The 27,667-nt window shown below is 44.1% G+C and overlaps 2 protein-coding genes across 10 annotated transcripts in view; one reads left to right on the top strand and one right to left on the bottom strand.

Annotated features, from left to right (window-relative positions):
* The window catches only part of LOC142601226 (uncharacterized), a 409,261-nt gene that overhangs the window by 119,250 nt on the left and 262,344 nt on the right, over nucleotides 1-27,667 (top strand). The window lies entirely within an intron of this gene.
* Nucleotides 1-27,667, bottom strand: part of MEIS1 (Meis homeobox 1) — a 212,431-nt gene that overhangs the window by 36,252 nt on the left and 148,512 nt on the right. For all 9 annotated transcript variants that reach the window (XM_075749706.1, XM_075749709.1, XM_075749707.1 and 6 more), the window contains one exon: nucleotides 15,481-15,626. In XM_075749706.1, coding sequence (XP_075605821.1) covers nucleotides 15,481-15,626 — 146 coding nt within the window. The remainder of the gene's footprint in view (nucleotides 1-15,480; nucleotides 15,627-27,667) is intronic.

Below are 27,667 nucleotides of genomic sequence, written 5' to 3'. Positions count from 1 at the left end.
CTTGTTTAACACATTTTATGCACGTATATACATCTTTATGCACACAGATGCAACTACACCCTCCACCCCCAAAAGCAGGGACCTCACCACTGTTTTAGGGAAGGGGGCCCAAGATGGCAGCCCATGACTAATAGCTGTATGATCCCTGGCTCGGTGGCAGCAAGGCCCCGGGTCTGATCTGCCAAACATCCCCTTCGTCTGCAGCCGATCAGCAGATGTAAGCACATAGGCCCTGTCAGCTTGACATATCATTCCTACGACAATGTCAACGAGTATTAATGTTCAATTATCTGTCCTAGAAATAACCCTCGCCTTTACGCACTGTGTAACTGGGCGCGTGGCACTGCGGTAATCCGAACGACAAGGGCAGAGATGCCCGCGCTCACCCACTCACTGTGAGTTGGCTTCCCAACATCATGATGACATTGCCTCGCGGTAGCGCGTGGACGCCTTCCCCCTCCTTCCTCTCCCTGGTTGCAGGGTTGGGGGTTTTTTTTTGGGTTTTTTTTTTTTTTTTGGAAGGCATGTTGCAAGGACCCCAAAGACCTTTTGCCTCCTCCTCGCATGTTGCGTGTCACCCATCAGTACGCCAAGATACACTCAGAAAAGATGTATTTTGATTTCACCCCCATGCAGACCTACGAGGAGTTTGCTTTTACGGAGGGCCATAAGCCGCCCATTATCTGGCAGCCTCTTTTAATGTCCCGTGCTCGGGTGTATACATATCATTTACCGTCAAACGCAAATGTCAACAGTGGCTTCTTCCAGGGCTACGTCAAGATCAATTCAACCCCCAACCACAGGGGTGGAGCAATTTTTCCAAATGAAACATTACAGCTTCCCTTTGTTAAAGCAAATTAAAAATAAGACCCCCCCCAGTAGAGAGATGATTTGAAGAACAAACACGAGTTCATTCCTGGCATCTTCTACTACTGTTCAAATATTAAAATTATCGATCAGGACAAATTCAAATAGGGCTCTCGGAGCAAAAAGCTTACCAAGTATTTCCTTTTTTAAATCAGTGTTACGGTCAAATTACTGCTCGTTCGAATAGGTTGCGATGGAGTCTGCATGATTTTTTTTTTTTAATTTTTTTTTTTTTTGTAACTATGGCACAGCTTCCTTGAACTAACATTCAAAGGTTATCAGCTGTAAGTTTTGCTTGCTAAGTCTTCTTATACAACTCACAATCAGAGGGAGGGAGTGGGAGGAAGCAGGGTGATAACCAGTGCCAGCTTTGAGATAAAGCCCTCCACCTAATCTCTGTTTATTTAGACAACCATCTAACCGCAGCACCGGGCGTAAAAACAAGCCAGGTGTACAGCTAAGGGAATTTCTCCTGCCTTATCGTGACTGCATTATATTTTTGGGCAAAGAGAAGCAGAGTCTTTTTTTTTTTTTTCTTCAAGATAACTTTGAAAATTTAAATAACCGTAAAGTTTGAGGTTTTGATGTTTGGATTCGCTCGGCTGGCTGAGCTTTTTTTGCTTTGTTTACTTGGGAGGGGAGGTGACAGTAACAAAGCACATATTATTCTGTGCTTTTGTATTTCTGGAGGTTTTGGAGAAAAAGTTTTTGCCATATCACATTTAAGAATGAAGATCCTGCTGTGAAATATTTCCCTCCAGAGGGGATTCAGGGCAGTTGGAACAAATATACGTATCGTGGGATCAAACTGGAGCAAACTGAGTAGCTTTTAAAATGTATTTCACCCTAAAGAGCTGACAGAGGGTTGGGCACCCAGCACACCTCCACAGCAGCAGCGTCGAGGCTGCTTTTCCAGCGCTGAAGCTGCTTTTCCAGCACGGGTGCCAAAATAGAAAAGCTCTGGCAGGTCAGGCCACGAGAAGCAGCACCGTAAGGCGTCTGGCTGAAGGATAACTGAGTCTCCCTCCAGCTTCAGCGGCAACATTAAACTGCGGTGGGAAGCTTGCACGTCAGCTGATGGCTCTATTTCTCCTGCCGTATAAGCCCAAAGTTGCCTCTGACGTATTCAAACTCATTTTTACCCCCTTTCCCCCCCTCCCTCTGATAATTCACCCCGCTGTTTAGTCAATCATTTTAGGTAGGGGGAAATGAGGAATGTTGCTGAGTGCCAGTTTTTTTGGTGCAAGATGAATAACCCCAAGGAGCAACTTACACCGAGTCCCAGGCTCCTGTCAGCCCTATAATTGATGATGTTTTCACTGTAAGGGGTGGGGACTGGGACACATTAAGGCTCAATAGGGGAAGTAAACGGAGTGAATTGACTCAGCAACTATGCCTTTTACCATGGCTTCTAATAAGGATAAACTGATTACTGCCAAATGTACTTTAACATCACAGGGAGAGGGAAAAAAAAATAAATCGATCTCCTGAAAGGAAATAAATGCCATACCAGAAGTTTTTTAAAAAGTGTACTCTTATATTCAAAAGTGTAGAAGCATGTTTCAGCAGCATGTTGCTGCTTCTTTCTGAGTTGCCTCCATTAAACCAAAAATGAATTTGCAGCCTTAAAATGCATCCCAAAGGTGAACGCTGCAAAATGATTGCTACAAAGCCAACGTATCTTTTTTCTAATCTTGCTCTCAAATGACTTCGATAACAAAGAAAGAGGTGCACGGCGACGCTTGCACTGTATTTCAAATGCTGACTTCATGTCGGCATGTTTTTTCGGTGACCGGGAGAGCGGATGCTCCGCTTCTGCGCCAGGCAGTGGGGAAGGCAAGCGGGCAGCAGCTCGGGTTGCCAGGGGTGACTACAGAGCTGACAACCCGGGGATCCAGCAAAACCCGCCCTGATTGATGGCTTCTGGGTTCCCGCTGACCTTTGATCCCTTCTGGTTTGGCCAGGAACAAAAGAGCCCGTTCACCAGGGCCCCTCACATGTATATTTAACGAAAGCGGTCATCACCTAAATGCTGATTAATATGTTTGCTTTATGTGTGGTGGGAGGAGGACCGCGGCCATCCTGTGCCACCATGCAGGTAAGTGCCAGGCTGTAAAAACAGAATACATCTTAGCTTGTGTGTCACACAAAATAAATCAAGGAAATCCACCACGAGGCACATAAAAATGACTAAAACAGGTAAAGACAATTTTTGTCACCGACGCAGGAAGTTGCTGAGGCTGGCGACGGCGCCAGGAGCGATTTCCCCGCGTACACGAAAACCTGCGCGGAGTTTCTGTCACTAGAGATTTGGTGCCGCTCTGACACCGAGGGCCATCAGCAGCTCGAACGCGCTGCCGCAAAGATGCTGCTGGCTACGGCAACCATGAAGGATGCTGTCCGACCCTCAGCGGCAACTTTCATCGCCGCATATTGTCACCATAGCAATGAAGCTGGATGCAGGCAAATGACAAGGGTCTGTCATCACTCAGCCCCGGCCTGACAGCCTTCAGCACCAGTCGCTCTCATCCAGCCTCAATACGCAAATATGTCCTCAATGGGCCCAAAAGTAATAATCTGCCCTTCTGCAATGTCATCATTTTGTTGGCACTCTCAGCAGCAGCTCTTACACCCCATGGGGATGCTTTGTTTTATTCCCCAGCAAGTTTTCAAGCTTTAGGGAAAAGGAAAAGCAAGGAAGGGAGGAGCCAGAAAGGAGACAGTGGTACCCAGACTTCAAATATCAGAGATAATCAAGAAATTAAAAAAAAAAAAAAGAAAATATATCTGTCGCATAAACGGCAGTAAAACAGGACAATTAATGCTTGAAAGGAATACGATGACACTGTCCATACAAGGGCCTCAGCAAGGAATACAAATGTTATTATGAAAGTCTCAAGCTCCCTTTAATATTAAACACAGGAGTTGTATATAAAATGCATCCGCCCCTCCCTTCACAGAAACAGGCATTTGGGGTGAAGTCAGGATAACTGGCAAGGTACACCGGGCTGTCACTGACAGCAAACACGGCAAACACACTGCTCTGCCTTCACGCCGACACCAAAATCAGGGGCCGCAGCTATTTTCACGGTCCTCCTGCCAGAGATGCCAGGAAGAGACAATTAACTTGGTCTACTTCCCCGCTGCCTTGGTGGAAGTACGGCGAGAAATGACAGAAATCAGCGATGGCAAACACTATCTCATCTAGAGCTAGTCTGCCCGGTTGGATTAATCATAACGTCTCTATTTTGGGAGAATTTTTGCGCGGGGTCAGTTTTTACTCATCCCGCCCATGCAAACTCACCCCTTCCAATTGCGGCGCGTGCGGAAGATGGTGAGAAAGATTTGACTTGGTGGTTACCTTACTTAGCTCATCTCAACCACGCACTTCGTATTTTACTTTGTGTTTAATCATACAGAATAACCCGATTTAACAGCGACCCTATGTATCACGCAAGCCCTCTCACCATTTAGAAAGCCGCCTGTTAATGATATTTAATTTAGACTCACTTATATGCTACATTTGCTAGTGAACACATTGGCTACATGGCACTTATTTAACACGTTCGCCGTGCCACCATAGCATGCAACACGCTCACCAGTCCGCAGCAGCCCTGGAAAGACAATTCACTGCTTGAACATTTTTAAACCTGATTTACTGTTCCAGAGAAACAACTACGCAACTAATCTTCCAGGACAAATGTAACGCCGAAGAACTAAACTGAAACATATAAATTCCATATATACTTAAAAATATTATTGTCTGTAATTTAATATAACAATATTTCTAGGCCTATAACCTTGCACGCAGAGGCAATTTCCCAAGCATTAATACTTAAATGGGTCATATGCACCACATCTGTCATTCTGTCCTGAAGTCTATGAGGCACAACCAAGACTCTGCAAGCCTATTGATTTTTCTAGCATTTGCTTTAATTTACTTAACCATTGAGAAATCCATCAGTACATAAAGGGCAACTGTCCATTACTGCCTCATTTGCAGACATTCTTTCCCCTAATTTTTTTTTGCTAAATATTTCCCCTTAAATTGCTGTGTGTTTACAGTGTAAAAATGAATCCAGAAAGTGCTCACACCTGTTTCTGTTCAGTAACTGCTGCACTGAGGTATATGTAATGTGCTTAAAGATAGAATAAATATCTAGACATTATTACATCTGTGTGCAAAGGGTGGTAAATTAGATCCTAATTACATTAACAGGGATTCTGCCTCCCAGCTTAAATTTTACATGAGCACTCTGTAAAAATCCAAAAGCTCTGCTGTGGTTTCTTTACGAGCTGGTGATTACAGCTACTTCCTATGCGGTCACTAAATATTCTGTTTACAAATAAATGAAGAAGCTTTGAGCCAACTTGCCAGGGTAATAATCCATGGTTGGTTTTTTTTTTTTCCCCCAGCAAACCTTTACCACATAAGCATGGCAACAATCAGAAGCCCTGGCTTCATCTAATTACTCTATCACATAATTTCACAAATTGCCTTTTCACTGGGGAGCCAAGTGCAAAACACGCTCACAGTGGGATTTCAGGCAGCAGCTTTCATTTACTACTCATTTCTTGTTAAATTAAACACAAAAACACCAGTTGTGCGAAAGAAGTCAGAAAGAATGCTTGCAAATGAGCCAGACAAGTGTATCTTATATTTATACCATTCACGCAAAATAGCTCATTGGCAAGCTGGATTTTTAATGGCACCATTATTGCCTTTAACCCTTTTAAAACCCGGTGCGAGGCTGGTAGCGGGATCATCCCGACCAAACTCAAGCCGGTGAAACAGCATCGGGCAAATGCATCAGCCTTACCAGCCACCATGGCATCCTTTAGTTAATAACTGGCGAGACGCGGCAGCGTGCCCCAACTTCACCTCCATGTCACCCCTCCGGCTTCCGAGGGGTTGAACGGGGAACGACCCAGGGCAGAATTTGGTCCACGAATTCCTGGGTATTACACCCGCCTAATACGAGGGAGGGACAGTCCTACAAATAAATCGAGTGTGATTTGTAAACGCAATTCCTATTTCACTCCGGTATGGCCCGTCGAGGTGCGGGGGAGCTGGCGGGACCCAGGGCCAGACCCCTGCTAATTATCTGAGCGCTAACAAGGCAGGATTGCAAGCTGCCACTGAGGAACACAAATTATTTTGAAAATAATTGCAGCCGGTGTACCATCGCCGGTGGAAGTGAACCAGAGGTTACGCTGCTCTAAGATGACATTTTTTACATCAACAAGTACAAAACTAAAACACGACCATTAGTAATTAAAGCTGTTCCTTTTGTAGCACCAGAGCCAGTAGGTCAGGTACCGTTTTACATCAGAAACCAGGCCTTGATGGCTGTAGATTTGCCAGCATTATCTGCATAGGGAGAAAAAAAAACATTAGCAGCAGCTGTCTGTGTGCCTCGACATTGAAAATCCTATTCATACAGACAGGTGGAGTAATTTAAAAGCCAATGTGGTGCAATTTTGATGCAACTAATGCCACTGTTGACTAAAACGCCGCCATTACCGCTGTTTATGAAAACATTACTAAAATTGCATTTTATTCATAAGAATCCTAAGATTCTGGTTATTACCAGCTTCAAAATTATTCTGTCCTCAACTGTGGTTTACGACCCTCCGGGGTTTACAACCTGCTGCACCAATAGACCCAAACTCGGGTTTTGACCACAAAATCCAGGGTTTATCCTCTTTGCCATTCCTACGTAAGCACAATGCAATTCCCAGATCAGCACAAAGTTCCCAGCAAACAAGTAGAATTTAGTTAGCCATATTCATCTAATATGGCATTTACCTTCCCAAAAATATCACCTAGGGACCCCAAAAGCTCTGGCTGACATGAATATGGGTTGTCTAGGAAGAGGAGTTTCACTTCAAAGTTGACTTTAGGTAATGAATAGACCAAGCCACCTAAGGCAGAGTCCCACCATTTCCCCTCTGAGTTCAAAGAAAGTCCTTGAAAAACTTATTTATATCATGAACAGACGCTTGGTTTTACTAGTGTGACTCAAGTGACACTTCAGTATTTTTTAATATTTTTAGTATTTCAAAATTTTTTTTTAGTATTTTCTGGGAAGAAGTTTCTGGTTCATAAAGCAGAAGATGCAGTGGTGAGTCTCCCAGACCTTGCCTTATTAAAATGATGGCCTACCACTGAAGTGAAACGAGTACTCTACTAAATACTATGGGTCTAAATCAGGCAATGATGCAAAAGGCGAGGTAAATTAGATAACTACATATTAACTTAAACTCTTTTCTGCCTACTTACCTTCTCTCTATACATATATTTAGCATTGCTGTAGCTTACAGGGTGAGGAGCTGGAAGTGCAAAGGTGTGTCTGATCAATACATTCATTCATATCTTGAATAATGGATGTTCAGCTCAGCCTTTTGGGGGAAAGAATGGCATTGCCCATGGAAATTTTTAACTTTCCATCCAGAAAAAAAAAGTCTCTTCCACAAGAAAAGTTTTCTGTGGGTAATTTTGATGGGCAGACAGTAAACATAACCAGTTAATATTAGAAATTAGGGCTTCTTGAATATATGTAACAAGAAAAACATGTAAGCTATAACAGTGCAGATTCTGTGTAGCTGAAGGTAAATGCATTAGAAGGGAAACAAAACTTTTAAAATGGGTAAAAAACCCCAACTCACTTCTCATGCCTGTCCTGGAGCAACAAATGGACTATATTTACCGCAATATCACTGTTTCAGTTCATTCAGACAAGGGTTAAGTTCATGCAAGCAGACGTAGGATACTCTATGCCAGAGGAAGGGAATGCGTCTTACTCAACTTGATGCACCACTTCCAAATGTGACCCTATTTGAAAGGCAGCTTATCTTACACCGCAGATTAACACATCTCATCAGATATGCGCCCAACTGGTTTGGTGCCTCATATTTTGGCACTTTACGTGATCTGATTAAGTCACTTGCTAGCTTACACTGGTGCACTGTGCAACTTCTTCAAGAGTTAGGAGACTGCCAACAAAAAATTAACACTGGCACTTATATACATAAGCATATCTGAGAATCAACATAGGCTCTTTTGTAGCAACTGTGTTAGAGGACAAGCTAAACAAACAACTAATAACGAACAACTGAGCCCATGAATTTATCCTCATTTCCTGCTCACCCACTGCTTGCCAAGATACTGTTGTTGCCTTTGGTGTACTTAGTATTTCAAATTATTTGCCAAAATATTTCCGTGGATACTTCCAGATTTACAAATTGGTGGTCAGACTTTTCCTTCCCCCTCTCCCCCTTCCAAACATGATACTTGAATTCTGTACGTCCGCTTTGACTGCAGAAAGACAGTATGTCACGTAAAACATTTCTGTGTCTTGATGGGAGGACGCTAATTTCAAAAATGAAATTGCACTCACAAAATATCACAGCTGCAAATGTAAAGAGAAAAGAGAGGGTGGAGAAGAAAGCAAAGCATCTACTGTTGACTTAAAAATTCTTATTACTGCAAACATTCTTGCTGGTAAACTCATTTCCCAGAATATTTATGCAAACAAAAGGAGTTCTAGTACAACCAGAGCAAGTGTAATTTAACATCTGAATTAATGTTTATCATGTTTCAACTTTCCAGTATTCCCTCGCTTCTACTCAGATGTGAAATTCTTCTGGTGTGTAAATACTAATGTGTTTCAGCAGCTTCCAAATAATTCAAACTCGTTAATGTGCTGGTGGCTTCCACATTGGTACAACAGTGCCTCCAAGGTGGAAAATGGGGGAAATTGGGAAAAAGATAAGATAGCCCTTTGGGAATAGACACTCTAAAATCTAGCCCAGGCTGTTGGCTACCTTCGGATTTCAACCAAAATACATCCCTGCACTACTGTTATTCCTGAGACCCATGAGGAGCCCAAGATGAGATGTCTCATACCATATAGTTTAAGACAACATGATGGTTGTCTTCATCAGAAATGAGACTGCATCAGAGATCTGAAAAAAACATGTAACTACACCACATTTCTGAACATGAGAATAGCCTACGTGAAGAATCTGGTTTCCTTGAACCAATTGACTAAAGCACCCTGCATCTTTCCTTTTGAGTCTAAACCCAAAGATTTGTAGCATAACTCAGTGCTGGCAACTCACATAATCTATAGGTCAGCATGAGAACATGAGACGCAGGCTTTCCAAGAAATCATGAAAAGGGAGAAACAGCAGCATTGCCAAGGGTACCCCCCCAAACCCAACAGTTTTCCTTAAAAATGGCAACACTCAACCATGTCAGAAAATGGACCAACCCTTGGAGGCTGGACAGCAGGTCAAAGCAACAAATTTGAGGAAGATTAAAGAAAATGCTGAAGGTTTTTACAGTCAACGTCCTCCATCAAACTCTGGGAGGGCTGAAGGGTTAAGAAGTTAATTCAAACTGAGTTACCTAAATCCTGTTTATCATCCTTTCTGGATCTCTCAGTTCAATTCTGACAGAGTCTCGGAATAATTATCTTCTCCCGTAATAACGTTTCCCATTTTCTCCTGCTGAAGAAGACTGCCACAGCACCTCCACCAGCAGAAAGGAGCATCTGAACATCTCCTTGTCATGGGCTACTTGCACCAACCTTGCACTGGTTCTGCTGGTGGCTCTGGCAAAGAGCCCTGGCTCTCACCTTCCCAGCTGAGGGGATGGCAGTGCATGGGCAACTGAAGACGAGCTAAAAATGCCTGGCTTTTCCCAGGAATCTGGGACAGCTGGCACTAAAAAGTCTTGCAGATGTGGAAGAAAGATTTTTACAGCTTTGCCCACAATAAAATCAAGTGAAAGAGGAGACTTGCGTAGTTGGGCTAAAGGGGAAGGGGGGAACCCCCCCACCCATTCTGAGTCCGATATACGGAAATATGACCCGTTACGCAGATGAGCTCCAGGAGCCCTCTGGCATTTTGCAGAGCAAGTATCAGTTGGTGCAGGATGCAGAGTCATTCTAAGTTGTACTTTCGGGGAGGGTTGTTTTGTTTTAATGCCTCCAAACCCTTCTGAGAGAAGAGCAAAGAAAATTCTCGCTGATTTTAGCCAATTATTTATCTTTTTCACATTTTCAGCAGCCTAGTTTTGTACTCATCTGCCCTCTCGCTATACCCCTTTCCCAAACTGGACAAGCACCCTGCTCGGAGTTCGGGCAGGGAGGCAAACTAACCCCACACTCCTCCTCCAAAGGCAGTATCTCATAACAATGGAGGGATGAAAAAAGACCTGAAATCCACTTGCTTTAACCTTAAAAAGTTGCTAGCTTATAAAATATGCATAGGTGAACAAAACCTGTAGAATTAAGCTGTGCAGTTGCATTTTTCTATCAGAATAACATCCTTGAAGCAATGGGGACTATTTTTCTAAGCAAGATCCTGATATTAAGTCCCTTCTTCAAATACCTGTCTCCAAATAATTTTTTTTATACAGGTGAGAGCTTTGCTAAATAGATTGCATATTGCTTATTATAAGTTTTCTTGTTTAATAGAATGGCATCAAGCAATCAGTAGAGAGTCAAATCCAGATACATAATAGAAAAGAACCTTTCACTTTTCCTGTAAAGTCAATGTGTTTCAGCTACATCTTTTACTTTCTGCTTAGTCTCCCATTTCAGTAAGATTTAACCTCTTAAGGAAATTGTTTTAAAAGCAGTTAAAAATAATGATTAAATTATGGGATTTACATGAAAGAAATCCTTGGCCCATTCATTTTTTTAAATCATGGTAATTTGTTTTTTAAAAGGTATTTGAAGTCCTTGAATCTACCTCTTGGCACCATTAAAAAAAAAAAAGTAGTAGTTTATAATCCCCTAATGTGCTTAAATAAAGCCTTCAATAGTTTAAATTGTTATTAAACATCTTTTGGGATTATAATTTTATGGCTTTTTTTGCCTGATTAGATGATGAACGTGAAGATCATCAAATACTCATCATATAACAAACCAATTACATTGTATAATCCCCAAAATGAGGTTTGAATCCCAACATTTTAAATTAAGCTGGATTTAAAGGATGCAGAGAATTCACAATGAGCGAACAAAACACTTGAAAAGACACTCCCCGAACTCCTTTCTTCTAGTTTTGAACCAAAAGGTACCATTGCTGGGACAAAAGCATAGTATGGGCTGAAGCAGAAACTAATCCTGTTGCCACAATTAAATTTATACAGATCTGGTTGTAGACAAGATTATTTTTTTTCCCCTTCCCTTTCTCCAAGCTTTTCCCTTATTTTGCAGTCCCTGCTGAGGGCTATACATTACAGTGAGGAGATCTGCTTGAAAAACCGTGGTGAGATCTGATCCCTGAATGTTAAGTGATCCAAAAAATAATATTAATAAAAAAAAAAAAAAAGGCCTGTAAAATATTACCGTGCTGCAGCACACCCTGAAATTATCCTTAGGGCAACTCTTCTGGAGCCCAGTTCCAGCACAGGACTGGTTTGCCCCAGTCCCTCCTCCAGACCCTGCCATGACATCTGATGTTCATCTGATGCCAGCCCACGAGCCTCCCCTCATTTTTGACTCAACTTTTACAGTTTGGGGATGTCCTCATCTCTTCACCAAACTTTTAGTACCGCCTCTTTTTTTTTTTTTTTTTCCTGAAATAGTATCCTAGACGTTCCTTCCACTTCAAATTTATAGCAAAATCCTAAAAAGTAGATTTCACAAACCTCAAAATTTACAGGCTGCTGTCATAATCTACGATCAAAAATTTCAACAAGCTCCACAGGCACGTTTTGCCTAACGAACAGCCAACCTAGGCAGCTCTTCCAACCTGTACATTGAACCAAAATTAAGTCAGAATAGCAAACAGTTAAAAATAAATCCTGCGAAGTCCTAAGTGTAAGTCTGACCACCACTTTTGCTATTGCTTTAGCTGATTTTGGTTTTGTTATTGTTATTATTCTAAGGGGAAGAAGGAAAAAAAAAAAAAGGGCAATTGGGATGAATTCATCCCCTGCAGTGTTTCAGAGCATTCTGCCTGCATCCACAGAGGACAGCACTTGCCTATCCTTTGGGCATATGCCAACTCACTTCTGCACATCAGTCAAAATAATGGGGGGGCTACAGCCTGACACTGAGTAGGAACTATTGCCCCAACACTTCAACAACTGGAAAGGCAATGGCCTTGCATTTGATTTTTATTTTTTTTCTTCAATAAAGAAGAAGAAAGAATTTCCTCGTAAGTGAGAAACAAGAACTAAGGGACAAACTTTAGGAAATGAAGTCAGTACACAGAGGAAGACTTAATACTCTTGGAGATGGAATAACTGCATGGAAGGAATTAAACCAGCCTATACACTTTTAAAAGATTATATTAGTCCAGCATTTATTTTAAATCTTTCCAACCATTAATCATTAGTATGACAGACACAGCAATTACTGTCTATTTTGTTTAATTCCATGCCACTGATGTGTATTAATATTACAATTGTGAGGGAAAAAAAAATTGCCTTTGAAAAGGAGGGCTCCCAACTAACACCCCAATTAGGAAGCACCAGCGGTCAAGGGGATGCTGGATTTCGTGCTTAACTGCTGCTCATTTCTTCCCTGCCATTTTCCGGATGGGAAAGTGAAGGCAGGTTAAGTGCTGGGGGCAAAAGGGAGGTACTGCCTGCCCTGACATGTCCCCTGCCTCAACAGAACCACCTCCCTATCTCTCCTCTCCTCTCCTCTCCTCTCCTCAGAGGACCTCATGTCCGCCAAATTCAGTAATAATAAATAAATAAATGATGTGGGGTCTCTAGTTTCCCCAGCTGACCACTCCTCAGGATGACCTCCCTCCTGCAGCAAGGAGCCCAGCTGAGGACACTGTTGTGCCCGTGTGCAGGGTTATAGGAACAGTCATGAGGCCCAGACACCCTCAAAAATGAACTGGAGTCTTAATTCCTTCAATCTCTCACCCCCTACTCCTCAGCTCTGATCGCAGCTATGATTTGGGCCTGGAGTTTTTTGCAGAGAGGACAGCACCCCAAGCAGCTTGTTCAACACGTTATATTGCTCTGGTGCTAACTGTAGTGTTGACTCTTCCCATGTTACCAAGACCCACTGCTCTTCTGGATGCGCAAGTGCCCTGGTGCCTCCTTGCTCCAGCAAGAGCACTCTCAGCTGAAGCACTGCTTGGAAGAGCCTACAGTGTTGTCCAGCCACGTTTTAATTTGGGGAAACCATCCATAACCCCAACTAGAGTCAATTTGAAAGGTCTGTCCCAAGGTCCTAGCTGGAGAAGGTTGGACGGGGTAAACCAAATCTGCTTTACTGAACTGATCAGACAAGTCTGGAGCTACCCTGATGCTGCCAGAAGAGGAGAAGGCTGCCCTGCAATAAATCTGTATGCTTCACCTGGCTGGGCTGGTTCTGCACAGGGGATGGTGGATTTTTAAAGCAAGCTTTAGCTCAGTGCTGCAAGGTAGAAAATGCAGCAGTTTCATTGCATAGGTCTTGGTGGAGATCTTTCTGTATTTGAGCCTTCCAGAAGAAGAGACCACCTTACAAGCACATGCCCAGATCGTGTCTCCCAGGGGCAGCTCTGCAGCAAGCTCCACAGGCACTCTCATCTTCTCCTTTGCACACCATTACCGCACCGCAGAAGAGTGAAAAGCCACTTGCACCCTACACCTAATCTGGACAAAACAGTGACACGGTCCATTCTCTGGCCCTGAGACTGTGCATAAAGCCAGCTGCGAGGTCAGGTCAAGCCCATGTAGCTAAATGCTCAACACAGGGTGGTTCTTGTCATGATGACTTTCGGGAGTAACCCCTGCTATCTTCTGCCATGCTCCCAAGAATGGGTTGGAGGGCGGCAGCTGGCCAAGGCTGGAGACTGCTCAAGCAGTTTAACAGGATAGATGATCACGTTCCTGTGCTTGGGCCTGGGTGATGTTTAATTTACTAGCACAAACACAGCAACAGGCCACTTATAGGAAAAAATACTAACAGTACTAATAATACTAACACATACTACTTAATTTGTAATTCCTCAGCTGAGAATTACGGGGACTGACATGCAGTTGCTCAGTGTCCCCTGGTGTGCCTTGTCCTGACTGCAGAGCTTCCAGGGCATCTCCTCAAATCAGAACCTAGCTGCGTCATGCTGGTGTGAGCATCGCTGCGAGCGCAGCATCCCTGGACCGTTTTGGAGGCAGATGTCCTTAACCTCACACCTATCTGCAGACACGCACAAGGTGTCAGCTCATCTTGGGCGAGGACCTAGAATCAGGGAGCCACCAAAACTAGAAGGGACCTCAGCCTTCGGGAGCCATGCGCTGAAGGCACCAGGGACAGGGCTAAGGAGCTGGCAAAGCTGGGGCATGGCTGACGTAGAGTCTGCCAGAGAGAGAGATTAACTTGGAGATACTCGAGGTCCTCTCCAGCCGAGGAGGAGGAGTGCTCCAGCATGAAAGTTCATTCATAGCAACCCAGAACCACGCAGGGCAGGATTCCCTGCCTGATCCCCGTGCTGACAAGAGTCATGGCAGATATCTGGTTTCTTGGCTCAGCGGAGGACAGAGGGGCAACGTGCGTGAGCGCTTCCTCCAGTTTAAGAGTATACCCTTGGCAGGGCTCCCACTGGGGCTGGGCAAGCTGGCTGGCTTCTGGTTTCATCCTGACCCTAACTACAGGCAGGGGAGAGAGTCAACCGGTGGGATTAGCAGCGAGAGCTGTTCTTCACTACCGCCTGCAGACGCCCTGGCACCCCTCGCCTGGCCCTTACCCTCCTGGCACAAAAAAGCTCAGACAGAAAACCTAGGGCCGAGGCCCACATCCCCACTGTGGATGAAAACACAGTGACAGATCACCACAATTTGATGAAAAAAGGAGAATGGCATTAGAAACACTCTTCTAAATACTAATGTTAGAAGGTGTGGTGCACAATATAAACTCTTGAAAGAAGCTCCAGCATCCAGCTTAACCCCACACACGTGTCCAGAGCTTTTATTTCTAATCCCAGGGAAAAAACAATACAGGTAGCTGTGGCAATAGAAATAGCTACGCATCCCCCCACCGCTTTATAACGTTAAATACAGGGGTAACTTACACTCTGGGAATGAGAACATCTCAAAGAAAAAAATTATACTTTGCTATTAAACCAGATACATTCAGACCTTTCATCATGAAGCTTCTGATGATCTCTGACAAACATCTGAATAAGGTCTTTGTTTGCTTTTTGCTTTGTTTTTAATCTCCCCAATTATTTTCCGCGGTTCTCCGGAGCACAGAACCAGGGGCCGAATGCTGCTCTCTGCTCCGAAGCAGCGATTCCCACGTCAGCTAAGGGGAGCTGCAGCTGTGCGAGCAGCAGGGCAGGACAGGTCTCCGAGGTTATTAGTATAAGCTTAGTCACACCTTGCAGTGATGTCCTGTTAACAACTGCAACTCGAACCAAAAAAAAAAATAATCTAAAAATAACACACAAAACCCCCCAAAACCATAAAAACATACACTCCGTGCTCTTCCCCTGGCATCTAGCAAATGAGGCAACAACAACAGCTCTGCTCGGCAAAGTTCCCTGAGCTGCCTGTCAGTAACATCATACGTATTTTTTGCTTTCTATGACTACTACAACTATGACATTTTCCATGTTTTATTTTGCATATGTGATCTAGAGTTCACTTACTGTTAGATGCTGGAACAGCCATGCCCTCATGATATTTGTGGCTACTTTGGGAAAGATGCCACGCTTTTTATGTCGCTTTTTGTCCTTATCTGGATCATCATCATCACCTGTGCTGGGGGAAGCTACACTGTTGTCCAAGCCGTCACCTGTAAATATAGTGAATCAAATTTTGACTTATGCTACCTTTATATACTTCAGCCGAAGCCTGGCTTTGGGTATAAACTGCATGAATATTTAAATGAGGTATAAATTCTTTAACACCATTAATTCACCAGGGGTTGAGGGGATGGGGGGGGAAGAGACATGGGGAGAGGGAGGGTCTCAGGACTGTGTTGGCCCCGTTCTGGTTTATCCTGAAGGACAGTGCGGCCATTTCTGCCACTGTAACCCAAACCAAAAAGTGCTTTAAAAAAAAAAATAAAAATTTGCAAGCATCCAGCTTGCAAAGGTGGAAGCGGTGGCTTTTCTTCATGCTAGGTCACTTCCCAAAAACTCATCCCAATCAGCTACTTTGGTTGAGATGGCAATTAGGAAATGGTGTCCCATCCCCATGACCGTCCTGCTCTGGGATGCAAAAAGCGGGGTGAATGCAGCTGTCTTGCAACATCATATTCTCTCCCCAAATGCAGAAACAACCAGAGGATTGGGGCATTGCTTACATTAAGTCTTTTATAGATGTTCGACTTCCCCTGACTTTTTGATGCAAGATGGGTAGCTAACTGGCCTCCCCTCTTCCCAGCCTCAGCCAAAAGAAATTCATACTGGGATAAAGAGGTACCAATTTGACACACACCGTAAGAACTAACACCCGGTGTGCCATAACTGTAATAGGTGTCTGCTCCAGTTAAACAACAACCGATCCAGAATGAACTTCCTTAATGCAGAGAAGCTCTTAGACAGTTCTCATCACATTTAGCAACATCCCTACAGAGGACATAACTGCGTAGCAGCCAGCTTGGGTCTGGACTGATGGGCTAGCGGTCAAAGAAAAACAAAAGTTGCAGTGCCTGGCCAATTTGCATGCAATTTTTGTTTCAAACCCTGAAAGCACTTTATAAACAAATCCACAGAGCAAATCAGTCTTTGCATTCTCTGCATGTGGGTTGAACAGTATATCCTGGCTTCCAAGGACACTGTATTTGTAACAACATGGAGTTGTGATGTTATTAGGCAAGTGTTTTTTACACCCCTGGGCAAGAAGGATCAAGAAAGTCACCTGAATTGGGCTGAATCAAAACTATCTCTGTTAGGAATAAAAATATTTTTTTTTTTTAAAAAGGATGTAGACTGTCAAAATTATGATTTGTTAAAAAGCTTTCAGCACCAAAAAGTTATTATTAGTGTTATATTTTTAGTACCTTACTGACCGTGGCAAATTTATAATTGTCGTTATGATTTAGCCTGTGTCTTTAATGAAATGGTAACCTTGGGTAGTTATAGAAACAAACAAGATGTCTATGAAGAAATCAAATATCCGACAAATTCTTTGAAAGCCCAGTATGTAAAAAAGGGCTTTTATACAGAGAAGCAATTCACCATATAAAATAATAATTCATAAAAGAAACATGAGCAAAGGAAACAACTCAACAGCATTTAAAATTCCACGGGCTAATCCACTTTCTGTCTGCAAGAGGCAAACAAGGAAAAGAAAAGTATTACGCATTCATTGATTAAAAATGAAAAGCTTCTAACCTAATGACACTGCCTTTCACCACCTCCCTGCAATCGTGCACCCACCCTCTCCCCCCCCCCCTTTTTAAAAAAATACACTCTCTCCTCATTTCAAACCCCCTCCAGATTAATTTAGCAGGCATCGCCTCGTGCCTGATGGGAGGAGGACTCATTGATAATTTATGGAAATATCTACTATAATCCAAGGGAGATGACTTTTTTTCCAGCTTTGCGCATCAATAGATAATCAAGGCCTTCAAGCAGCCTTAGCTTCCCATTACCTCGGGCAAGAGAATTCCTGAAAGCATGCCTCCGGGGCACCTGAATTATATCCTCCATTAGGGGAGGAAAAGCTTTCTGCATTCCACCTATAACACTCCCCAGAACCTTTCCTGTTTATTTCTGCCGTATGAAAGCAGAAGCATTAGGAACAGGATTTTTTAAGTGAAGACTTATGTAGATACAATGGAGAAACCTTTCAAGCGCGAGCCAGATCACCTCCTTCAATCCCTGGCGGTGACCTATCCCAAATAAAAGGTTTCTGTTACATCATTAGCTCAAGCCAAAAACAGCCTTGGCTTAATGCACAGTTTGTTCTTCCTACTGTTTTTAGGCAAATACTGCTACTTTACTCCCATCTGGGAGGGAAATTACACTGCTGGGCTGTAATCTAAGACAAGATTTTCATTGGAAGCAAATGCTTTCAATCCAGTGTAAATACTGGTGCATGTTCAGAAAAGCCTAAAACAATAAACCCTGGCCCCGTCCGACACAAGTTAGAGAAAGTGAAAGGCAGGGAGAGGATGAGAGCACCCGGCTATCCTAAGAGCAAATGCTTCGCTAGAGTTTTATAAATTGTTTAACCTCTTCCACTTTTTTTAAATGGAAAATTGATCCCGTTAAAGACTGAAACCACAGAGAGAAGTCTAAATGGTCAATTGTGGATTTTAGTATTTCCATCTACTTTGCAACTTGATACACTCACCTCTGTGAGGTCTCCAGAGATTCCCCCCCCTTGCCTTTCCCGCCCCCCCCATCTTTTCCTCTTTTGAAAGATTACTAAACAAACTTGAAGCACCACTGACCAGCCACACGGTAGCAGCTACGAACCGCATTTGTAAAATGTCAGCGGCGACTCCGCTCCTGAAGTTGACTTCTCCTGCCGCCAAATGAAGGCGAACTGAAAAGGTGGAAATAATCATAGAAATGATGCTAGTCCATAAACAAGCTTACAGCCTCATTAGTATAGCGGGAGGCTCCGCTGGGTGATTTATGCTTGTTTTGCTGATGCCATGAGGAAATGCCATAGGGCAACTTTAGCCAGCTGCTAATGGTTTCTGACAGCTTCTTAGCAACTAGTGCAAGCAACGCCGTGGCGTTTGCTAGTGACAGAAACCGAAAATGTCATATTATCTGCCCATGTGTCATGAAGTCCGTGTGGCAATTAACTAGTAGGCCAGTGACTGAGGGGCCAGAGGCTCTTCAAAATGGCCTGTGGCTATTCGGGGGGCAGAGCAGGCGCACAGCTCGCGTTTACGCTGCACATATGCACGGATGTATGCACGATCTGCATCACGCTCCCTCTGCCTCGGTCACCGATGAGTTTGGTCCACGCGGACCCTTTGTCTGTGGAGAAACTCCGGCACGCTTTCTCTTTAGGCACGGCGTGACATTATCAGAGGAATTGCAAGTAATCTGTCTTGATATGATGGTTGGAAATGGCACTTTAATTGGCAATACCTGATTCTCTGGTTTTGAGCGCTGGATCCGAAGGTGCTAGCTGTTTTTCTGCTCGCTCGCAAATTAGTCTAAAAGGATTTAAGATCACTGAAGCAGACTCGTTGCCTGTCAAATTGCTGGGAGCGCAGCGACTCTGCACAGCAACTAGACGCTATTTAAAAAAAAACCCAGAGCCTGTAAGGAGCAGGAGGACAGCCCGGGCTCCGCGCCGCCCGTTCCCCAGCGAGCAAAACCAGGCGCTATATGTCAAACTGTCAAACCTTTCAGCGTGGCCATTTGCCCTTTCAAATAATATTTAAGAATTGTTTTTACACAATTTTTTATAGGCCATGGTCTAGTGAAAGAGGCCAACCAACAAAGAAAGGAATTTGTACTACAATTCGTCCGTGGACGATTTCTTGCCAGACCTGGGCCGGTCCCCATGGAGGGAGGCAGGTGACCTGTGGCAGCTCCCCGGCTGTCGGGGAGCTCCGATTTCAAACGCCCTCGACTCCGGCGTCGCAGAGTTGCCTATTTAAGCACACCCAGGCATTTAGGCCGTGCTATCTTGTTCCTTTCAAGAAAGGATAAAGCGGCATTTATCGTATTCAGCCCCTCTGAATGGGTCAGGCTGGCCGTGCCAGCGGGGGCTCCTCTCGCTGCATCCCCCTCCCCGCTGCCATGGCCTCCTACAACTTCCCTTCCCCTCCCGCTCCCCTGAAAATCGGAGGCAGAAGCAGCAAAGGGCAACCAGGTCTACAGCGGCTCCTCCAGTCGGCAACGCTCTCTTTGTCCTGGGTGATCTGTTATAAACCTTTGTTGGCAAAATAGGTGCTTCTGGAGAGCACCGTGGCACACGCGCTCGCCTTCAGCGGCAGTGGCCGTTGCAGGAGTTAGGTAGCCATTCGAAGCCTCCTGCCCTCGCTTTCACACCGAACTGAAAGGAAACGTCATTGCCCTGCAATGTTGGAAAGGCATAGCTAGACAACTTTCAGCCACCCAGCTCCTAAATCCATCCTCAGACCTCCAGCATAGAAGTTACTCAGATACGACATAAATAGGCCCAATTCCAAGATCGGGCCCTTTCAGAAAGGCTGGAAATTCAGATGTCCTAAAAATGCTCAATCAGAAAACCCATGGCTTTGCATGTGGCTATTTAGACTAACATCCTCAAATGATTTTAAGCAACTAGAAATCTCAATAGCAAAAAGTCCCAATACAGTTTTACGACAAGTGTCTTCACCAGATGCAACAGGTTATTTCTCAGTGCGCGTAGCCCTGTACTAGGATCAAATCTGTATTTGGAGCACAAATATTTTTATATCAAAGCAAAACATACTATTCCTAACAAGCCTGCTTCCCACACCTCTGTCACGAGATCTGAGAGAGGTTTTGGGGTCTGCTGTCGAATTTGCTGGGAGGGGGCGAGAGGAGGGTGCCAGTTTTGCTGAGGTCCACCAAACCATGCGATGAACGTCACCTTCCAGCTTTTACAGTCCACTTCTAGAGAAACAGCTAAATCCACTGCTTTAAAGGAGTTCATGGCAGAAAATACGAAATAGACATACCCAGAAGACCTGGGAAAGATCCAGAGCAATTTTTAGGTTCACCCTGGACTGAGTGGCTCTATTAACATGGGACTAAATCAGTGTCCTCTAAAAGACTCAACACTCCCTAAGTTGAACTTATTTTTATGTTTCCAAATCACTCCTGTTAAAAACAGCTTCTGCCTCCTGGAAGAACTTTATGGTTTGCACTTACTTTTACTTTTAGTAAGTTAATATAATTTAAACATCCATTGTGCTTGGACAAAAACTATTGACTTCTGTACTATACTTGCAATGTTTGCAGTGCTATGAACTGAAATACCTAACATGGTACCCCAAAGTTTGTGGGCTTTTCGGTAGTGTCTTTTTTTTTTTTAAATTCTATCCCAATTTTTTTTTTTTTAAGCATTTAAGTATGAGTTCCTCAAATTCCTGCTTCTGCTAGCATGAGAAATCCTACATTACCTAAGCCAAATATTTAACTGTTCACTATCCATCCACAGCTCTGTTAGTTCCTTTCTCTTTTAACCCCTCCAAGAACCCAAATCTCTTCAGCAACCTCTCCAGGTAACTGAAAAGCAGGACTCATTAATAACTAAGCAACATAATGTACTAGAGAGATTTTAAGTGCAAAATTATTCTCCTTAAACTTTCTCCAGTGCTCTGTGCTAATTTAGTGTGACTATTATAATTTCTGCACCTTTACCTATGTTATCCCGTATAGAAACACATCTCTCATAGTTTGCTGGGTACCCACACATCCACCATGCTGACTTTTTGCAGAGCAAAACCAGGCCTATGTGTGAAATGTAATTTTCCTATAAAGTACAAAATTAAAACCTCTCAAAAAGCAGGTCCAAGGATGCAGTAGATTTTTCTGTAAAACAGGAGCAAGAGAGGAGGAATTTGCCACAAACTACTGCTCACAGGACTTAAAACAAGGATTGTCATTTCAGACCACCAGTATTGGATGGACTTGGGCAATCAAAGAGGAATATGGAGTTTTTTGAGGTTATTTTATTTGTACCAGCTCCAACTCAGCAAAGGAATGTGGTGAGCAAAAGCCATACCCAAATGACTCCGAGGTGAGTCAGGGTGGCTAATATTCATGTCCACAACCATACGAGGATGAGTTCACTACTCGGAAATGACCATTCTTCGTTACAACAAGGTGGGGAAGGAGACGAGCTGAGCAGCACAGGGGTCAAGTGCTCAGGGTGCCCGGAGAGGGCTGGAAGGCACTGGCACAGTCTGGGGATGCACGCCCAGCTGGTAATCCAAGCTGTATCTATTTGTTGAGGAGAACTACAAGTTTTGAAATGAAAAGGCCTGTGAGATCAGAAGATTTCCCCAAAATCATTATTTTAAAATTTACACATACGAGTGCACGTATATATTGCATATGTAACATTAACCCACTGTGACTGCGCTCAACCTGCCAATGCCCAAGCAAGGAACACAAGCTCAGGAAGGGGCTACCAGCAAAAAGGTACTTCAAAAAGCTTAAAGTAACTGTGCAATTTCTTTATCTTCTTCTATTAGTTGGGATCCACCATCAGTCAGATGCAATGGAAGCATCCACTCCAGGAATTCCTGAGGTCAATGGCAATCATCTCAGCACATTGAATGGCCTACAGAACAGCCCCAAAAATTCTTTACAACGATGATCTAGGTCTGCTTGTGAATTTGAAACATGGTGTTGACAAGGGACTGATTTTTTTTTTTCCTTATTCCTTAAGGAAAAAGCCTTCTCAAATATACTTAATAAAAAGTTAATGAGGAACAACAAGGTTGAAAATGAGCATTAGCAAGGAACAAATACCATGTGTTTGGGTTTGCACGCATCTCTTTAAGAAGATGCAGTGCATGTTTCATGCAAGGATTCAGACCATGACATAAACAGTAGGAGGTTGTCAGTCACAGATACTATCCATATTTACAAGATACTAAAGGCAACAGTTGCAAAAATATCCTACACAAATATTCACAGATGGAGTAACCTGGACAAGTATAAATTACACTCTGGCATTTGACAAATTTTCAAAGGGTTTTTTTTTTCTTGAATCATTGTACTTTGTTCTTTAGAGACAGGAGCACCTTTTTCTAGTAACTTGATCCTCCTTTTTGACTTAAATTCCCTTCAGGCAAGCAACGAGCAAATTAGCTGTCTACGCGAAGAGTAAAAACAGCGTTGATGAATAGGGTGGAAAACCCCACAGATTTTACTCATTTTCATTTGTTCGGCAGCTTTTTACAGCTGAAATGAAGGAAACCTCTCCTCCTGCACAACGTAGCGCTTCTTAATGGGGTTCAGAAAACTCTGCTATTACGGATAAGTTGTGTGACATTTCTGGAAGCGTGCATCTATGCGCCGAATGAAATATTAAAAAGAAAGCAATTCATTGTATGGGAAGCAAACAACTTTCTACTGCCAGCAACAGAAGTTTACTTTGAGCAGTTGGAAGCAAATACCCTACAGAAAAGTATCTGGTCAAACAGAAAAACATCCTACTTTAACCAAGAATGGTAAAAACTTAAACGGGGTGGGTTTTTTCCCCTAACCTAAAAGCCAGCATGACAACCCTACCACTTCTTGGGAAAAGCAGTTTTTCAGTCATTCTCTCATTTTGTTCAGTTGTAGGTCTTTTTTTGAATCCTATTCTCTGCAACCTCAGCTGGAAGAGCTGGCCCTCCCAGCTATGGGTCCCACCGGCTGCGTTCTCCATGTCAACCACGTAGAGCGGAGGTATGGGTAAACCCACCATTGGATTCAGTCAGTCTTACCCCCTTGCAAAGCAGGAGCACAAGCAGCAGCAGGAGGAGCACAGGACTGCTCTGCCATGGGGGAAATATGCCCAACTAATGCCCCAAATGGCCACGAGGTCAACTTCTGTAAATCTCTATAGCTCCTTAACAACTGGATCTATCTTTGTGTTTATCCAGCTCCTAAGACACTTGACTCTTGGACTGAGCACGAGCAGCTATAAGAGGCTCAAAGCAAAGATCAGAAGCATATTATGTATAAACTAAGGGACGCATTATCTGTAGAAACAGTTTATTACAGTGAGGCATTTAAGAAGGCTTCCTTCCCTAAACACAGCTAAATTGCCCTGGGCCCTGCCTGCATGCCTGCTCCAGATGATGCTGTAGATTCCATGTTGTACAACAGAAAATATGCGCCAAAACCTTGACACTGTCCAAACCATTCAAAATTAGGTTCTTCTATTGGAAAAAGTAAAAAAAAAAAAAAAAAAAAGAATCATTGTCAGGCAAGACAAACCAAAAAGCTTGGGATTGTTGAACCAAACTAAAGCATTTTATTTTGGGCCAATTCAAGACTAATCGATGCTGGCCCAAGCTGCAGTGTGCCCTGCAGGAACTGTATCATTCAGAGGCTGTTTGCCCCAAATGCTCTTTTGCAGGGCTGGATCCCATATGTCACAGGAGTCACATAACCAGAATGAATGGGAAAGAATTAGTCTAGCTGTGGCTCAGGCAAGTCAGGACATATGACCTACCAAGCCCATATGAGATATTTCCAAGTAGAAGTTCCCATGTGGTTTGTGTCAAGTGAAAAAGTTCTTGCTGATCTGCAATATATTTTCTTCTACTCCTGTTATCTACTTTAAAGTAGCATCAAACCCAATAAATTATTGTTTTCCCTGTCCCTAGTCCGTCAGTAACATCAGACAATGAAAACCAAGACACGATTGAAAGAAAACTAACATTAAACTTCATGTTGTATGCCATGGCTGCACCGCATACTCTTATTTCCCCACATACAGTGCTCAGTTTGCAACTGCAAAAGGCAGAATTAAAAGAGATGAGAATAAAATGCCCCCATCTCAGCCACCTTTCCTCTTTTGACAGTAACATCTCAGCTGCCATGGCCAATGCTTCAAAAACCACCCATCATCTCATACAACCTTATAAAGATTCGCTTGCTCCAGCCACTACTCCAGCAAATCAGGGCCACTGAACCCTCTTGACTGGGCAGTTAGTGAAAAGATGTCTGGCTTTGAACTTAAGGCACAAATTAAATATTTTTTCATACTTAAAACAAGAGGAAGACAATTTTGATTTGTTATGGAGGGTTAATCCAAAAACCTTTCTGAGACAGTTCCCAGTGCAGGACCCTGTATCTCACAGCTATGGAAAGGAGAGCAGAGCAGAGGGCTGGCCACGTGCCCCTAGAAGAACCATTTCCACAAGGTGTCTTTGAGATCTGATGGAAATTAGATACCTGTGCGGTGGCCTAAGCTACTGGGCAGAGCTGGGCAGAATGACAGGGACTTGGGAATCTTCCAGTACCTGGGCTCCGTATGAACACAGCAGGAGTTAGACCCAAAACACTTATGCTCCTTTTTTCCAAGCAAATGTTAGAAATGTTTACCATCATGACTGAATGGTTGGCACTTGGACCGCACCATGAGTTTCCTCCCCTCACCCTGCCCTGGTGCTGCCTGGGATGCTCAGAAGCAGTTTGCTTTGCTCCCCAAAGACAAAACCTTACATTACCACACACATAACCAGCTAAGGAAAAATCACCTTAATTACAAAACAAGCAATCCTCTTTTAAGAGAAGGGCATAGACAGAATTAAGAATGTTTTTCTTCTGCGGTCCCCACTGCTCCTTGCTTCCTGGTGCTCTAAATCCACCGCTCTTGTTCTTCCAGCAAAAGCAGGTCGCTCTGGAGGGCCTGTGACAATAGCGGGAGGCTGCTCCTCAGCAAAGAGGTGCAGAAGCCAAAAGGAGATAAGTAGATTTGACAGAGCCAAACTCACACAAAATTTTCTTCCACTTGACTGTCCCTCTCCAACACAAAAGGCAAATCTGCTCTGATGAGGTGGCCCTTAAAAAGGGCCACAATGGGAAAAACAAACCTGAAGTCAGGCTTTAGAGTGAAGGCGCAGTGGTGTCGGCTCTGGCGGCCAGCGGACAGGCATGCTGCCGCTGCTTGCACAGCTCCCGCTGCCCTCCGCTCGGCACGGTGAGCAGGAGAGGGCTGCTTTCAGAAATCATCTCCCACCGCCTTGCCTGCAGCAGCACCCGATAGAGCACGGCACTAGACATGGAGGGGACCCATGGGTGTCATTCTGCATGACTGAAGCACAACCGCTAGTGGTAGCTGGGCTAAACACTGCTTGGGCTCATCTACACAAAATGGGGTTAGAAAGCCCCAATTTGGGTAGGGCACAGCAGCTGTTGCTGGAGAAGGCTGCTTGCTCTGCCCAGACTTCCCTCACTGAGAAGGATCAAGCAATGACCGCCGTGGTGCTCAGGCTGCTAATTCCCCTTCTGCTACAAACACTTTCCCCCCAAAAGTGGAATCTACTTTATCACTCCCGCTAGCACCCCTTGGGTGCGAGGAGGTGGGGTGGCACCGCGGGCAGGTCAGGATACAACCAGGCAGCTGGTGCGAATCCAGATCCCACAACAGAGCCTGAAAACTCAGAGGGCTTGGACAGCCCCTTTGGTGAAATAACGGTGATGGGGAGGTGGTCTCAACCCTGCTCCTCGTGGTCGGGCAGTGGCCACCAGGCTCAGCGCCGAAGCTGAGCTCCCTTCACGGTCCCCCCCAGGGGCATGCAGGCACTGACAGCCCTTTCAGACACTTCAGCCCTAAGTTAGCATGTCCCCTTTGGCTCCAGCTTAATGTATTCATGTCACTGCTACGGTTTTTGGTTTCCTATGACTTTCTGTCACAGCTTCTGGTGTTTTGCTGTTTGTTTTACAGTGCAGTTATAGGTTAGGGTGGGTTTTTTCTCCCCAAATTCAAACAAACAAATAACAAACCCAAATGCAAATCATCCAGGAAGAAACAGATGTCAGAGAGTCCAAAACATGCAGTGAAGGTGAAAGCAAAGTCAGATCAATGCTGGACACTTACAAACTTCCCCTGAATATCACCTACAGGTGCAATGTGCCTTATTTTCACCTCTGTCTTCCATCATTACACATTCCTCCTAGATACCAGCTACCTGGGATTCCCTTGAATAGGCAAACTGATGGGAGGAAAGGGAAAAACTTCCGAAGCACTCCAGAATTTGGGTATTATTTACATCACTACATCTAATGGCATTAAAGTTGGGAAAGCACTGCGAGAGGGATGAATGACGGGAAGGAGGCAACTCGGCCACTTCCAGTTCATCTCTCTGACTCCATTCCTTCGCAATAAGAGTGCTTAACCAGAATCCCATAGAAAGCTCAAAGCAAAGCTGGGTCACAGCAAAAAGCCATCCAATGCCTTAAAAAAAATAAACAAAATGCGAACATCCAACAAAAAGCAAGCCAAGAAGATTTCTGGTGTTTCTTTGTCAATTCACAGCATTTGCCATTATCTCCAATAGCAACAGGAGTAGAAATGGATAAAAAGAAAAAAACTATGTGCTTTTAGTAATTTGATGTATTTTACATGACATAAATGAGTAACTAAGGAAGTTAAAGAAAACCTCAGGTTCTGGCAGGCTAAAAAACCACAGGCATCGGCTTCCCCTAAGGCAGGCATAGACCACATGGAAGAAGAATCTTGCTTTTCTGCTGAAGCAACCTCATCCTTGTCGAAAGGGCTGAGGACCTTGTCTCGCCCCTTCCACCCACCGGTGACGGAAGAGGACTCTCATCTGCCCAGCTCACCACTTGATCTGTCTATTCCTGGGGCAGCCTGGCAGCGCCTACAGAGTCACCAGCTTCACCTTCAAAACGGTTCTGCCAAATATCCCGTAGCTCAGACGGTACCCTCTCATCCGAGGTTGCCAAGGAATATATTTCTACTACGTACCCCATCTTTGCCCAAATTTTAAAATGTGCTTCTCAACCGATGTGCGAGGACACACCACGCACACGCAGACAGCCAGCGCTGCTCCTGGTCAAACACCGGCAACGTCCCCGTGTCCTTCCTGCGTGTGCAGTATCAGCTAGAAGGGCTTTATAGGCACCGGTTGCCACGCGAAGGAAAAGACTGGCTTTTCTGAGCATACTGTAAATTCTGGGAAAAGAGAAGAATGGAAAGGAAATGGAAGGAGCAACCTGGAAAGGAGAAGGGAAAAACAGAAGACCTTGGCTCAAAGAAGAGAATTGACCATGCTCTTAGTCCTGCCTTCATCTATAGAAGATGTTTGCTTTTATAAATCTTGGAAAATATGTGTGTGAGCAAAGTTGGCCCCTAGGCAGATTTAACTTGGGTGACCCAAACTTACTCTCCAGATCACCATAGGTCTCTCTGACCTTGGCAGTGACACAAGGATCA

This window comes from Balearica regulorum, chromosome 3 (assembly GCF_011004875.1).
Source record: "Balearica regulorum gibbericeps isolate bBalReg1 chromosome 3, bBalReg1.pri, whole genome shotgun sequence".
Classification (NCBI taxonomy): Eukaryota; Metazoa; Chordata; class Aves; order Gruiformes; family Gruidae; genus Balearica; species Balearica regulorum.
This window is presented reverse-complemented; position numbering and strand designations above follow the sequence as displayed.